A 14,369-nucleotide genomic window follows, 5' to 3' on the forward strand; every position below is an offset into this window, starting at 1 on the left:
TACAGGTACATGATTTTTTTCTTTAATTTCCCTCAAGTGTTTTTATATACTGTGCACACCAATCTGGGTTTATCATGCTATGGCTAAAGTTTGAACAAGACAAATATGAAAATTTGATTCTTTTTTTAAACGAAAAACCATATTATTCATCTAAAATTTGCATGAAGATCTAGAGTTAAAGTCCAATGAGTAACAGTAACCCTTACCCAAGGTTTTGTCCCAAACTTTTCAGGTGGAAAATTAATCACTGGAATATAAAATGTTGTAACCACTGAGAAGTTACTGTTAATGCCTGTATGAACATTTAAAAAGAGATGATATTCCTCAACCCAATACACTTAAGCTGTAATGGTTTTGTGAGTTGTCTTTGTTGAAAATAACCTCTTGTCCAGTACATGACATTACTATCTTAGTTATCCATCCTAAACAATTACTTACAAGTACACAGTACAAACACTGACGGTCTCTTCTTAAAACTTGACCAAGCTTGTAACTGACCTGTCTGGTGATTCTGGCACTACTTTTCTTTTCTGTATATGGGGTGCTAAACAAGTGTGGTGTTTGAGGCAAGTTTGTGATGACATTTTCCAGGTCGGGGCTCGGTGACTGCGATGCATCGGAAATGGACTCTGTGTCATCCTCCTGTTGCCTGGACACAGACTTGTCAAGGGCCATGTGGGACAACCGTCTTTCCACATCTTGTAATTGTTGGTTAAGTTTTGTATGGAGTGGATGGCCACGGTCAACACCTGAGAGGAAAAACAAAGGAGCAATAGAACAAATCTTCGCTGTACATATTATAGTTAATTCTAAATGACATGCTTTAAATGTGTTCTTAATTTGTTACAAGACAAACCCTATATCACCTCCACCATACAGCATTAACTCCTTACATTTTAAGATTCCATCCTTCATTTTCAATTGTTCATAGTCAAGACACACTTGGGTGAAACCTCTGAGAGAGAACCATTTATAATCAAGCTTTTATTTCAATGGGTTGTGCTACTGACTCACATATTGTCTATAGACAATATTTTGTTGATTCATCTAATAATATGTGGTCAAGAGGTAGTGTGTCTTCCAGAGCAACAAAAGGTAAGTCCCAAGATCAGGTAACTTAATCCAGTTGTGTGAAGTTATCCAGCTGTGTGATCCTGATGCCCTACCCAAGACAGTGATTTTGAGTTGTAAGAATACAGTGATAAAAACAGTAAGTGCAATTGAATCACTTGATGCCTCTCAGTTTGTGAATGAGATCAATCAGACAATCAACAAGCTGAGTTAGATAAAGTCATCATTGTCAACAACATTTTACACACTTGTGGGTTAGCCACAATAACCTGATACATTAGAAGCTTTTCATGCTAAATGGTCTCTACTCTACCAACCATAAAGTAGTGTATCATCTTTGTCTTTAGTGTAAGAACTTTAAATATATCTTTAATGTTTCATTTCTTAAAGAAGCATTAAATACTGTTAATATGTATCTAAGTTTTATAAGAAAAGACAATCGATCAACTGGTGAGAGCCTACACTGGCCAACAGCATCTACATAGCAGATATTGTACGAATCATGGCACTCGGAGTTCTATTGCTCTATGAGATACCTTGAGTCTGAATAACTGCAGTCCCGGGAGCAGTTGTTCAGACTCAAGGGGTTGTAATATATTATTATTTTTAATAATGGAATTAGTGTTGAAGTGAGATAAAGTAGTGGCTTAGGATATTCTGTGGTTTGGATTTGGGGCTGCAGTCACATACCCTGCTCTTCTGCACTCTCTTTCCAATACACATCTCTCGTCATCTTGGTTTTCACTGGCATTTTCAATTCGTTTAGCACGAACTTGAACAACACGAGACTTTTTAGGAATTTATCTCAAATGTTAAGCAGGGATTAGCTGTACAGTATACTATATACAGTACAATGTGTACCAAACAAATTCAAGGTTTTTACCTGGCATGCGAAGTCTATCCAATGTGAGGTAAAATGTGTCGCGCGCCTGAGTGAGAAGCGTGGTATGCTGGGAGCGTTTTTCTGAAGTTACGGACTCCACATTACCCTCACCCAGCAGTGCTTGACCCTGTTCTTTATATAACTGGAAGTAAAAATATTTGTATTAAGTTCTAACACATGAATAAATAATCTAATTATCATCTCCAAATCTAAATTTTTTTTTGTCATGATAAAATCTATTTCACTGGTATAAAAACAAGAGAAATTTACTATTTACTGCAGTCTATGTATAATGACAACGATGAAACAGTTAAAGTTAATATAGTTAAGTATGACTGGACTGAGTAGTAAAGTATGCACACCAGCGCCCTCTGGAAAGAAGCCTCAGGGCTCTTCAACTCCCCAAGAGCTTGTATTGCCTCCTGTTGTTTCCCTGCATGAACAAGGCGCATTGCCAAGAAATATTTTCCCTCCATCTCTATCTTGGCCACCTCCTCTGATGTTAGGTTCACACTGAAAGAATGAGTCAGTTAAGAATTCAAAATTCATTTCTGATAGAATATTCTTGGGGAGCTTTGCACAAAATCTCTCACTTCTCCATCACAAAACCTAGACACACTACAAATTTAAACAACAAAATATATACAGAAGCCTTGGCTTATTAAAAAAATTTTTTTTTAGTAGTTCCCCTTAAGTTTTCTCTGGCTACTTACCTAAAAATCTTCAATACTTACTGGTTTACACAAGCAGATAAAAAGGCTTTATTGAACTTAGTGTTATTCATTAGAAATAAGATGTTTAAACTGGGTCTCAGCTAAGCACCCAAACATGGAACACTGACATGATGTTTTGTACAGTACAAGTATTGGTAATTGTGAATATCTATTAGTACAGTAATGTATATCCTGTACAATATTCTTTGTAAAATGAATACTATTTATATGTGAAAAAGTGTGATGAATAATGTCTCCTAAGTTTTGAAGCTTGATGATTTAATGTAGTCACAGCCATAACGAGTGCTTAAAGAGGTACAAATTTATAAGGAAATTCTTCTTAACAAAGAAGGTGGTTGATCTATGGAACTGTCTACCAGCTCAATCTGTAGAATCAAGAATACTACTGGGCTTCAAAATAGCCCTAGACATCTAACATGGTGGGAAATATGGAAACATAAGTCATCAATACACATTTGTTCATTTTGACAGATTAAACACTTGACTAGAGATTAAAAAAATATATAAATCTTACTACTGGACGACAAAGAGTGGATTTCTAGGCACTACGATGGGGAGGTTTCGTGAAGTCTTGTGACACAGTTGCAAAGCCTCTTGCCAGTAAAGCTCTGCTCGATCTTTCAATGCATCGATTTCATTGTTTGTACTTCCGTCCCCTTCGGCAGCAGTGGCCTGTAACAAACCAAACATCAAGTAAAACCCAAATATCCTAACCACTAAAAAAAAAAAAAAAAAAAAAGAAGAGGGGGGGGGGGTTATAACCTAAAACTTTGTTCTTTGACCCCAAATCAATACTTTAATCAGGTAAGAAACAATTGTGCTGTTTAATGGGGGGTTAAAATAAAAATTGAGAGGACACAAGAAATCATATCAAATCTGCCACAATGTGTCAGATGATAACCATTACACAATACTAACCCAGTTTGTGAAACACTGTGCTAGGTGTGCCAAAAGGGGCAGGGCAACTCCATGGTTACCCTGCACCCTAATAACTTCTAAGCCACGTTGTAAGGTTAGCCTCTGTTTCATATAACTCTGGTGTACACGGTTGGTGAACAGAGTGTAAGCGGCCGTCCACCAATCAGCTTGTTCTACAGTGTTGAGAGCAGATGCTATCACTGTAGGCAGAGAGGCTGGGGGAGGGCCTGGTAAGGAAACAAACATTAATACTAACATACAAAAGTTCTTGAGCTTTAGTGTTCCAACAGTGTACAGTAGTCTAATTTGTGTAAAAAAATTTATGAAAAATACTTGAAAATGTGATTTGAGCAACACCCAAAAACAAAACATGGATATTAAAACTTAAAAGTAGCTGTATTAATGATAGAAGCTGCACTGTCCCTTTTTGTGATCTTTTATTGCAGTACAGCATTTATTTTTATTCTCAAGTCATTGATTTTCCAGTGTTTTGAGCACTAGTGAATTCTTCAGAAAAAAATGGCAATTTTGAGAAACAAAAGACCAGCTATTATTATCATCATTGGTTGTGCAAGACAAATGGATGGACTAAACATTTCATTATATCCCTCAACTAAATTGAGCAGAGGATGATAATTACTCACCATGAGCCTCCTTTAAAGCAGCAATCTGACAATAGACTGTGGCAGCTAGGAAGGCCAAGAGATCAATGTGACACAATGTTTCTGCAGCCCCTGTGTTGATACGGGAGGAGTAGAACGGGAGACCCTCAAACAACGTGAACGAGTAATATGGCTGGGGATTTAGATTCATCGGTGTTTGTTGTAAGCACAGCCATACCAAGTCTCCGAGACTGGCACAATACATGCTTCCCACCACTGCAACAGCAACAATTATTTTTATACATGTGTAACTTGCACTACATTAGTCATTGTCTTCATTATCTGGCAATGAGAAGCACCACCTATACATCCTCACACTAATACCAATAAAATGTTACTACAGCAGATGTGATTTTCCTCAAATCCAGTTTTTACCTGAACATTTCCCCCCTTTATTGCAGGAAACACATAAAACACCAAGAAGAAAAAGTTGTTAGAGTGATAAAGCTGGGAGTCCAAATCAGATTTCCATCGTTCTTATTAATGTTGTTATTTATTGTCACATTCCACAAACGTTGGAAAATATTAAGACTTACTTTTGTACCACTGTACAAGAAATATATGAAATATAGACACTTGTAAATGTATTTAAGGTTATTAAGTAGAATTATACAACATACAAATTAAAAATCACCCATTTAGCAAAACAAGTGACTTCCACCTCTGCGAAATGTTCCATGAGGTACTGGTACTTAATTAATATATCACATTATTAAGTTTATGATGATCATTCATTTTGAACTGGACCATTACTTACATTCAACCACAAGACCTTACATCAGTCCTACGATTTATCCCCTTTTCAGTTAAAAATGCTGCAACAAGGTATAAAGCTATGTACCTCCAATGTAGACAATAAAATAGAATAATCACAATAAAGACCAAGAGTGTATATCATCTTGATTACTATGCCCACATAACCCATTAATTTAACTAACTGCTTATGTTAGATCAAGAAGTACAGTGAACTTACCATTATCCCACTCCTTCACTTGATCTGGCTCAGGGTATGATAGTGAAGCATCAATAAACCCTTGATCTTTTAAGAAGAAGCTCTGGTCCTTATTTTCCAAAGTGGACTGAAGCACACTCTTCTTATTATCCAAAGTGGCTCCAAACACAGTCTTGTAAATATTCCCCTGAACCTCTTTGTTACTGCACCTCACTTTCACTTTTTCCAAATATGTTTTCTTGTCAGTTTCTGTACTGGCCATGTGTTCCAGAACATGGGCAGCCTGGGAGAGTCTGTGGCAGGCTAATTTATACCAGAACTGATCACGAGACTTCCAGGATTTAGACTGACGGTCAATCTCTGTGGTCTGGAAACGACAGGCATGGAAGAGAAGGGCACCAGCAGTAATACTTGTGGGTGTTAAGCACTCCTGTAAAAAAAAATAAAAATATAATAAAAAATAAATTATAATTCCATACACACATTATCTTTACCTTAGTCTGGTGAATAGAATCTTTTCTCTTTTGGACATGGGATATAAATGAAAGAACAGCACAGTGTGTGTGCAGATGTTTACACAAGTTAAGATATTAACTCACCTTCTGGGCATTACTTAAGAGGAAGATAGCCATATTTAAGTACAGTTGGCCAGCCATCACTTGACCAAACTGAGTGCCTGGACCAATTACAGCAAGACCCGTAGTTAACTTTTGGTCAAATCTGCAGAAAATATTGCAAATATCATTAACATTTTATATAGCATGTGGAATACATAGAACTGTTACACACAGCACAGTTCACATCAGATAGTCACATTCTATGTTTGCAATAACACACACTCACACATTGTCTACAGACCACAATATATTTGTGTGGAATTCCAGAATGAGTTTTTCAGTGCTGGATATGATATACAGTAGTACCACTGTACATCCTCAATACTCTCATCATTATAATTTTTATGGCCATTTTCCATAGTTACATGCATGAACCACAATTACCCAATTGTCGTTCTTCATGCTGCACGGCCACCTTAGTCTCTCGTCAGGTTCTGACAATCTACATCCATGCTTCATTCTTGGCCTATCTCTAACTCCCCTTCCCAGCACACTTAAACCCAGGCATTTCTTGATCCAAATGGTTTCCCTCAATCTCTCTATCTCAGTCAATCTCTATACTGTACAAAATTCTTAATATTGTACTCTGATAAAAGCAATCATATATTAAACTCACAACGCTCTCGAAAGGACCATCGTCCCTACCACATATAAAGAAAATCCACCTACCCCTTTAGGTGTTACTGTGTTCACAGGCCATATATATGGAGAAGAACTATCTCATTTTAAAGAAAGATGTACGTACAATATAAAGCTCACCTTTTAAGGAATGTGGCTGCATCATTCAGTGTACATGGAGAAAGAAGTGCTGTGCCACTGCTGGATGCTAATGTGAGGTATACAAGGCGCTCCAAGGCAGCCAAGTAGTTCATTTGGAATTCCTTATCATGGCTGACATCCTCATAGTTTTGGTAATCCTGCCAAAAGAAATCAAGTTGACGAATTTTCACAAGTCACACTACATTTATAACATGATCATTTTTATAATCAAAGTACTGGGACTTGGTCTGTTGTCCCATGAAAGTTACTGAACTGAGTCTGTTGCTTTAAAGAGTAAAAATCTGCAACCCTGCCCCCTAAAAGGGTTAAAGATGTAGATTGGAAAACATACTGGGGAAGCCTGAGAGTTAGGTGAAAAACAGTAATGATGGACTGTATGTGTAAATCTAAATATAGAAAATGTATACTGTACTGTAATATGGAGACACCTTGCATTAACTAAACAGCAAGGCAAGACATAAGTGTTATCAGGTTGTTTTTAAAGCTGAAATAAAAAGACAAAAAATACACCTGGTTTTTCTTACCTCCATTGTGTCAATTAGGGCTTGATACCATTCCAGGGAATCAATAAAGGCTTTTCCTGCTTCAACTCTACAGGCATGCTGGTATCCTTCATTGATCTTTGATTTGTCATCTGCACCCCATCTCTTGTACAACAAAAGTAGGTTAATGTGGAGTGTGACGAGTAGTGGACGCGCATTAATCCCATCTGTAGATCAATAAACAATTTGAAGTTATCATAATGAAAAACTTATTGTCATGATTTTGCTGTTGATTTACTACTATACAGTAAAGCCTCTGATAACAACGGTTCGACCAACAACTTTTCATATTTAAGACCCTAGTTAATTTAGGACCCAATTCAATTTATGTTCATTTCATTAATATTTACGACCAAAATAAAATAAAATTACATTTTCATATACATACTGTAATAACTAAATCCTGAATATATATATATATATATATATATATATATATATATATATATATATATATATATATATATATATATATATATATATATATATATATATATATATATATATATATATATATATATATATATAAATAAAAACAAAACGCCTTGTGCAAAGAAGCTGCCTGGCTAATGAGTGGTAATGCGCATCGCCAGTAAACAACAGTCGGAGCTTGGCGGTCTTTGTTTTCACACATCTGAACAGGAACAGGAGAAAAACTTTCTCAGGCTTCTTACAGCATTTTTGCATCCCTATTCAACATGAGCAAGAGAGCAAGTGATGGTAGTGTTGTTTCAAAAGCAAATAGAAAGTGTATAAGCTTAGCCGAGAAACTAGATGTGTTAAAACGATATGAAAAGGATGAGTGGTCTGTGGATATCATATGGAGTAAGCAATGAACATATTTTCTGAAGTGGATCCATTAACAGAACAAAGCATTAAAATTTAAATACAAGTTAAATGCAAATGACCTCTACATAAAGATGTATAATGAGAAAAGAAAGCAGCTGTGCAAGGTTCTTTCGACAGCTTTATTATTCGAAGGCCTAAACCAACAACTTCAGGTTCAGTAACAGTTTCAGCAACAGCTTTATGGAAAGCTACAGCTTCAGCCAGAGTTGAACCTGATGACTTCGTCATCTGAGTAAAAACTCGCACAATATTCATTGGATGTCCTTATGTTTTAGACTTTACCACCAATGGTGAGTAGAATTTTTGTTTTACATTTGTAAATATTATTTAAAACATTTATGAACAGTAAATAAGTGTTGCTTTCATATTCATATGTAGAGAAATGATGATATGTTTTCACATGTACGCACTTACTGTTCATACGTTGGCGTTCCCAATCATCTCGCTTTATTTCTTTACCATTAGTGGTTAGCTACTTCAAGTGTTCCATTTATTAACATTAAATAACATTACTTAAAACATACATACAGGTATTCAATTTTTTTAAATTAAGTTCACTACAGCTACAACCAGGATCTCATTTTCTGCAGTTTCTTATATAGAACCAGTGTCACTAACAAAACAATGCCATCTTGTCTCCTCGTGTGTTTTAATATTCTATGTATTATTAATGAATTGTATTGTTCATTTCACATATATAAAGATTAATTCAATCAGATACATAATCAGTAATTAACAATAATGAATCTTTTGTACATATTCTTAAAAAAGATAAATGACGCGGTATCCTTAAATGCGCAAGTATATATTGGCGTTCCCAATCCATCTCACCTTTTTTTCTTTACCATTAGTGGTTAGCTACTTTTATTGTTCCATTTATTAACATTAAATAACATTACTTAAAATATATACTGTATATTCATTTTTTTGCATTAATTTTACTACAGTTACAACCAGGGTCTTATTTTCTTATGTTGAACCATCGTCTCGGACTCCCGGCTGTAAACACAAACGAAAACAATGGCGTCCCATCTCTTGTTTGACCATATTATTATTCATTTATATTGTATAAGGTGCATTCAAAAACATTATTTAAAGAATAGTTTGCAATTTTCATTAATGTGATTGTTTTGGGGAAAATGAGGGTAAAAAGCCACACAAAAGATATGAAAAGGTCACACTTGGAATGCATCTCATTATTATTGCTTTATTTTAATGGAAATTAATGATTCACCTTACACTGCAATATTGGAGGACACATTACCGTCGTTATTCGAGGCTTTACTGTACTACTTCAGTGTTCTTTTAAACTCATTACATTCAGAATGATGTTTCAAATATTCTGTAACATAGTTCACTATATCTGTACATATGGATATACAGTAATACATCAATATGCTAAGTCAGATCTCATAATAAATAAGGCATAATATGTAATCTAAAATTACTTATGACACTTAATGTATAAGTTTTACTGTATAGTATAACCTAATATATCATTCAAGATTTCAAAATATTAAAAAGTAGTGTACAAGGATGCCACAATTAATGTTAGCAACTAACCTAAATACAGGCTTTCTAAATCTTCCCGTGACTGTGCGTCCGATCCTGTAATGAGGGACTCTTGCAGCTTGATAACTGTTTCATGGTGGGGGTAGAGGCGATTGCCCTCTTCAGCCCAATACAGTTTAACTGATTTGTCGGCATCTATGTGAGTGTAGATGTCACAGACTGAAAATTAAAATTAAAGGGGTATATTAATAACACTGTGGATAATTCATACTGATTGACTAGTTCTCTACACTGTACAAATTACAACCACATATATTTGTTTTAAATCTTGAAGACATCTGTTTTAGCAACATCATGAGTATAAGTGCGGTTCTTTCTAGAAGGAAGCAGGACTGAATTTTACTTACTTTTTAAGACCAAATCCTTTTGGATTTGGCCTAAATGATAAGATGTTTTATATGCTTCAAGAGCCATTACTTTGTTGTCCTGTAGCTCTAAAATCTGACCCATTAGGCGGTGTGCATCAGAGGCCTTGGGTCTCACAGTTAAAAATTCCGAAAGATATCGACGAGCACTATCATATTCTTTGATGTCAAAGTACAGTCTGGCGAAGTTATACCCACGTAGGTGACGCTGAAATTGGAAAATATAATTAAAACCACAGTACAGTAGTCCATGGGTTCTCATTTCATTTGTGTAAACAAAAAGTAAAAAAAATAGGGGAGCAATACTGAGGGGACTTATACAAGATATAAATCAAATAACAAAAAGAACTAAAATACCAGCAACAATTACTATCAATGATCTAACAAACAGTTTCCAGTAGAATATTCAGTATGGTACTAAAAATTTAAGTTGTGTTAACAATTATGTGAATTTAATGTACAACACTACCTATAGGATTTCATGATACAACACCCGCAAACACACAAAATACCCAGAACTCACCATGTAAAGGTGGTTGCTCCACCAACCTCACTTTATCATGCTAAGAAAATATTAAATTCCTCGATTTCACATCCATGTGTACCATTTAGAAATAGTTCTGTAATTCAGCAACAGAATTCTTTTTTTGTATTACATACCTATCACATTATTTTTTGTATTTAATTCATTTAGCTCTATCTAAAGAACAGTACAGTAAAAAATTTTTTTTACTGTAAGGTGTAATTTGTTTTAGTTTGAGAATGCACCATCACCCTTTTTTTACTAATACGTACCTAGATTCCAACCCATTTTTCTCTTCTTATACCAGTGATCAACCAATTTGAGTTCTTTAATTTTTTGAGTAACTGCACCCAACATAGCAGGCACATGAGCTAATGTTGTCTACAACAAATCAAAGAATTAACCAATTACAGTACACTGCATGTTCTCATGAAATGAAACAACACAAACCATATTCATTTTAGCAAACCCGCACGACCTATTGTTAACTCGCTCAACTAACGAAGTGGCCATATACAGTACAGGACCATCCAGCACCCAACTCAAAAAGGCTATACAGTGTACAGGGCCATCCTGACATGTCCTGATATGAATTTTTTTGTGGAGCTTGAATCATTCTTTGATAAACTGCACATGTGCAATAATCCCTGTCTACAGACCTAGCAGTTAATGAGCCACTCAATGGCAGAGTATAAAGTAAAGAGAGATGGAATTAACATATGAAGGCAAAATCTGATTCAGTTTTGTTTTGGGTAATACTGTACTTGATGAGTGACCCAGCCTTAGCAGCAACTCCATGAAATCTCTCCATAGAAGAGAAAAGCTTTCTTAACTTAAGAAACATAAAAATGTAGAAGGAATGGACTTTGCACCAAATTTTCAGATGTTGTTTGGATGATACTTTATATGAAAATCAAAACGACAATGCACAGAACCTATTAAAACCTTACCCAACTTCCTAACCTGTGCATTGCCATTTCGATTTTCTTACTTTCATCCAAAAAACATTGCTAGAAAAAAAGAACGAATTCAATCCAATATAAATCATAATAAACATGCCCGATGAGATCATCGTTTGTTTCTTGACGTACGTAAACAATGACCGCGGATGGTCCTGTACAGTGTTTGGGTGCCGTGTGCTCCACCTTTACCAAAAAGAACCATTCCTAGTTTAATCATGGCACTCATGGCAAGGTTGACTTCGGCCATCTTCCTCTGCCCATTTCACATATCAAAAATTATATACTGTATTGCATAACACATTCCTCTAATATTTTTTGTATACTATATTGATAATGAAACAGTTTATTTCGCTAGAAAAATACAGAAACAGAGTGGACAATAATAACAATACTGACACGACAGAAACAATTGATGGCCTGAGCTCTCTTAGTGGCACCTGATATATACTGTACATTTATCTCAGGGAATTTTTATGTAACATTTAGTATCATCTGGATTAGTACACTTAACATGGAGAAACTTCATCAAGTTGCTGCTAAGTCCTGACCACTCTCTCCACTTAATACCTCATTCTGTTAGGTTAGTTCCCACTTTAAACAAGTTCAAATAAAAAAGTTACATTTAAAGTTTTTTTTTTTAAGAATTTGCACAAGATATAAAGATCAGAAATGATAAAAATGCAAATTTAATTAAAAAAATAATAATAATATAATTAACAGAAAGGACCAAAGTCGACTTAGCTACAACATATATTTACCAAAAGGTATTTCAACAACCACCACAACAATGACGTCACTCAGGTAATTCACCGAAATCAACAAAACAATAATACAAAATTAGACATAAGAATGTAACGATAAGAGGTATGATGAGGATAAACAGCTGAGAATTTCACTTCAGTTACAAAGCATTATTGAGCACCTCTATGACAGTTATTTAACCCACTCCTCTTCTACCATTTCTGACTACACTTTTATTCAAGTCATATTTAACTAAAACACAAAAATACACCAGAAAAAAATCTCATATCAAGAGGGGGAATGTTGGTAAAATGAAAAATTACTCTCATGGCTGCTAAACAAAAGTGGGAAGTTATTAAATTTGGTAAAATTTCACTTGTTGCCAACCAAAGAATTTTAAGAATTTTATGGTTGCAATCAATAGTGTAGACAATTCTAAGACACTTTTCTTCTATGATATTTATCTCGCAAGCGACCTATCCTAACCTGACCTAACCAACCAGGACCCCCCAAGCATATACAAGTCATTTGCGATGGAAACGTCAGAGAAGAAATGTGTTTTAAAATTCTGAACTATTGCGGTAATTATTTACAACTTCACAGCCACTGATTTTCATGGAAAACGAATTTAAAAACAGCAATTGCACTGTGTTTTATATTGGACACTCATAGTTATGACAAATGTGTTAAGAAGTGTTATTTTAAAAGTTCAAGTTAACCTAACCTAACCTCACATAACTTAACACCTGCTGTGGGTGAACTTACTGTTACTGAGACAGGGGTTGCTGTAAGTTGTGAAGTCCTCCATATTAACCACTATTGATTGCAGCAATAAAATTCTTTGGGTGGCAACAGGTGAAATAATACCTTAAGTTTTGTGGGTTAGTAAAGTTATATTAAGTTAGATGGATGTTATAATCTTATACATTAGTCATTTACCTTACTAACACCTTGAACCTAATTATATACATATCGTAATAATTCAAACAGCAGAAAACACACACACAAATATTTAGAGGATAACATAAATTAATGGTACTATATATATATATACGAAATAATGGTCCTTTACAGCTAATTTACCGTCACAACGACCTACTACCCTTAGCTACTGGTAACAACACTGTGATGTATTGTGCTAGTGTCAAAAACGAGTGATAAATAAGATATAAGGTTTCCCTCCAGTATCAGGTAGAAATCAATAGTCAACTAGTTATGTACAGGTAATAATGGCGCCAGTTAGAGGTGTGAGAGTAGTTTGGGTGATATATAACAAGCATGTTTTCCCTCCATCATCGAACGGGAGTCAACGTGCCACCCGGTATTATTATTCTCTTACCTCATCAGACGTCCTCAACTTACTGAGAACGTCTTTAATGTGTTTATCCACGTCCCTCTTTGACCGCAACATTGTCACGGTCCTAAGAGAGACGTAATCGAAATATATGAAAGATTAGACTCAAAATACGACGCCGAAAGGCAAGACGACACAACGGACTGTACTTGAAACCTTCTAGGCCCGGACGGGGTTAAAGCTTATTTCTTAACAGATTCTAAATAACATTTCTCATAATAACACACATTTTTAATAATATAAATATTTTAAATAATACAATTAATTTTTTTATGCTGTTTTTAATGTTCTAAATTCATTAAATATTTGTAATGGTAGATATCGCAAATGTTTTATTAAGAAATTTGTGTTGCGGGTGATTTTAAAAATAATTTTGTGCCACACAGGACGGCGCCTCACACCTCTACTTGTTTCTCCCCTAACACCTTCTTTTAAACTTTAATACCTTAAAATAAATATGAAATTAGTATATACATAAATATAAATTTTTAAAGACTTGATCAGATAGTTTGTGTTCATAAAAGTTTGTTGATATCTACTGTTAAGAGAAAAATATTTAAAATCATTGTAACACTGAATTGGAACTTAATTCTAACATCAAAATATTCAATTTAATGAGTCAAATCTTCTTGACTTCCTTGAATGTGCTGGCAGTCTCGGCAACAGTGCGTAACGAGCAGATCAGTGGTGAAGAGGATAAAGTAAAGTAAAAGTGACCGATCGCCCAAGCGGCTTACGAGCCGATCAGTGGTAAAGTGGATAAAAGTAAATAATGAGCTGACTGTAGCAGGTTTGGATTAATTACACTATTTACAGTAAGGTCAATTACAATTTCTCAACTAAA

The 14,369-nt window shown here is 35.0% G+C and overlaps 1 protein-coding gene across 4 annotated transcripts in view; it reads right to left on the bottom strand.

The window, feature by feature from the left end:
* Window positions 1-14,369, bottom strand: part of LOC121853440 (RANBP2-like and GRIP domain-containing protein 5/6) — a 44,267-nt gene that overhangs the window by 29,056 nt on the left and 842 nt on the right. For 3 of the 4 annotated variants that reach the window (XM_042347570.1, XM_042347572.1, XM_042347569.1), the window contains exons 2-13: window positions 9,928-10,153; window positions 9,572-9,739; window positions 7,142-7,326; window positions 6,597-6,754; window positions 5,820-5,940; window positions 5,242-5,650; window positions 4,251-4,484; window positions 3,607-3,833; window positions 3,203-3,360; window positions 2,317-2,467; window positions 1,955-2,096; window positions 499-749 (exon numbers count right to left, since the gene is read on the bottom strand). In XM_042347570.1, coding sequence (XP_042203504.1) covers window positions 499-749; window positions 1,955-2,096; window positions 2,317-2,467; window positions 3,203-3,360; window positions 3,607-3,833; window positions 4,251-4,484; window positions 5,242-5,650; window positions 5,820-5,940; window positions 6,597-6,754; window positions 7,142-7,326; window positions 9,572-9,739; window positions 9,928-10,153 — 2,430 coding nt within the window. Of the gene's footprint in view, window positions 1-498; window positions 750-1,954; window positions 2,097-2,316; window positions 2,468-3,202; window positions 3,361-3,606; window positions 3,834-4,250; window positions 4,485-5,241; window positions 5,651-5,819; window positions 5,941-6,596; window positions 6,755-7,141; window positions 7,327-9,571; window positions 9,740-9,927; window positions 10,154-13,510; window positions 13,704-14,369 lie in introns of those variants that run through there. The other variant, XM_042347571.1, reaches the window with a different exon arrangement.

The sequence above is a fragment of the Homarus americanus genome, unplaced genomic scaffold (genome assembly GCF_018991925.1).
Source record: "Homarus americanus isolate GMGI-L3 unplaced genomic scaffold, GMGI_Hamer_2.0 scaffold4896, whole genome shotgun sequence".
NCBI classification, from domain to species: domain Eukaryota; kingdom Metazoa; phylum Arthropoda; class Malacostraca; order Decapoda; family Nephropidae; genus Homarus; species Homarus americanus.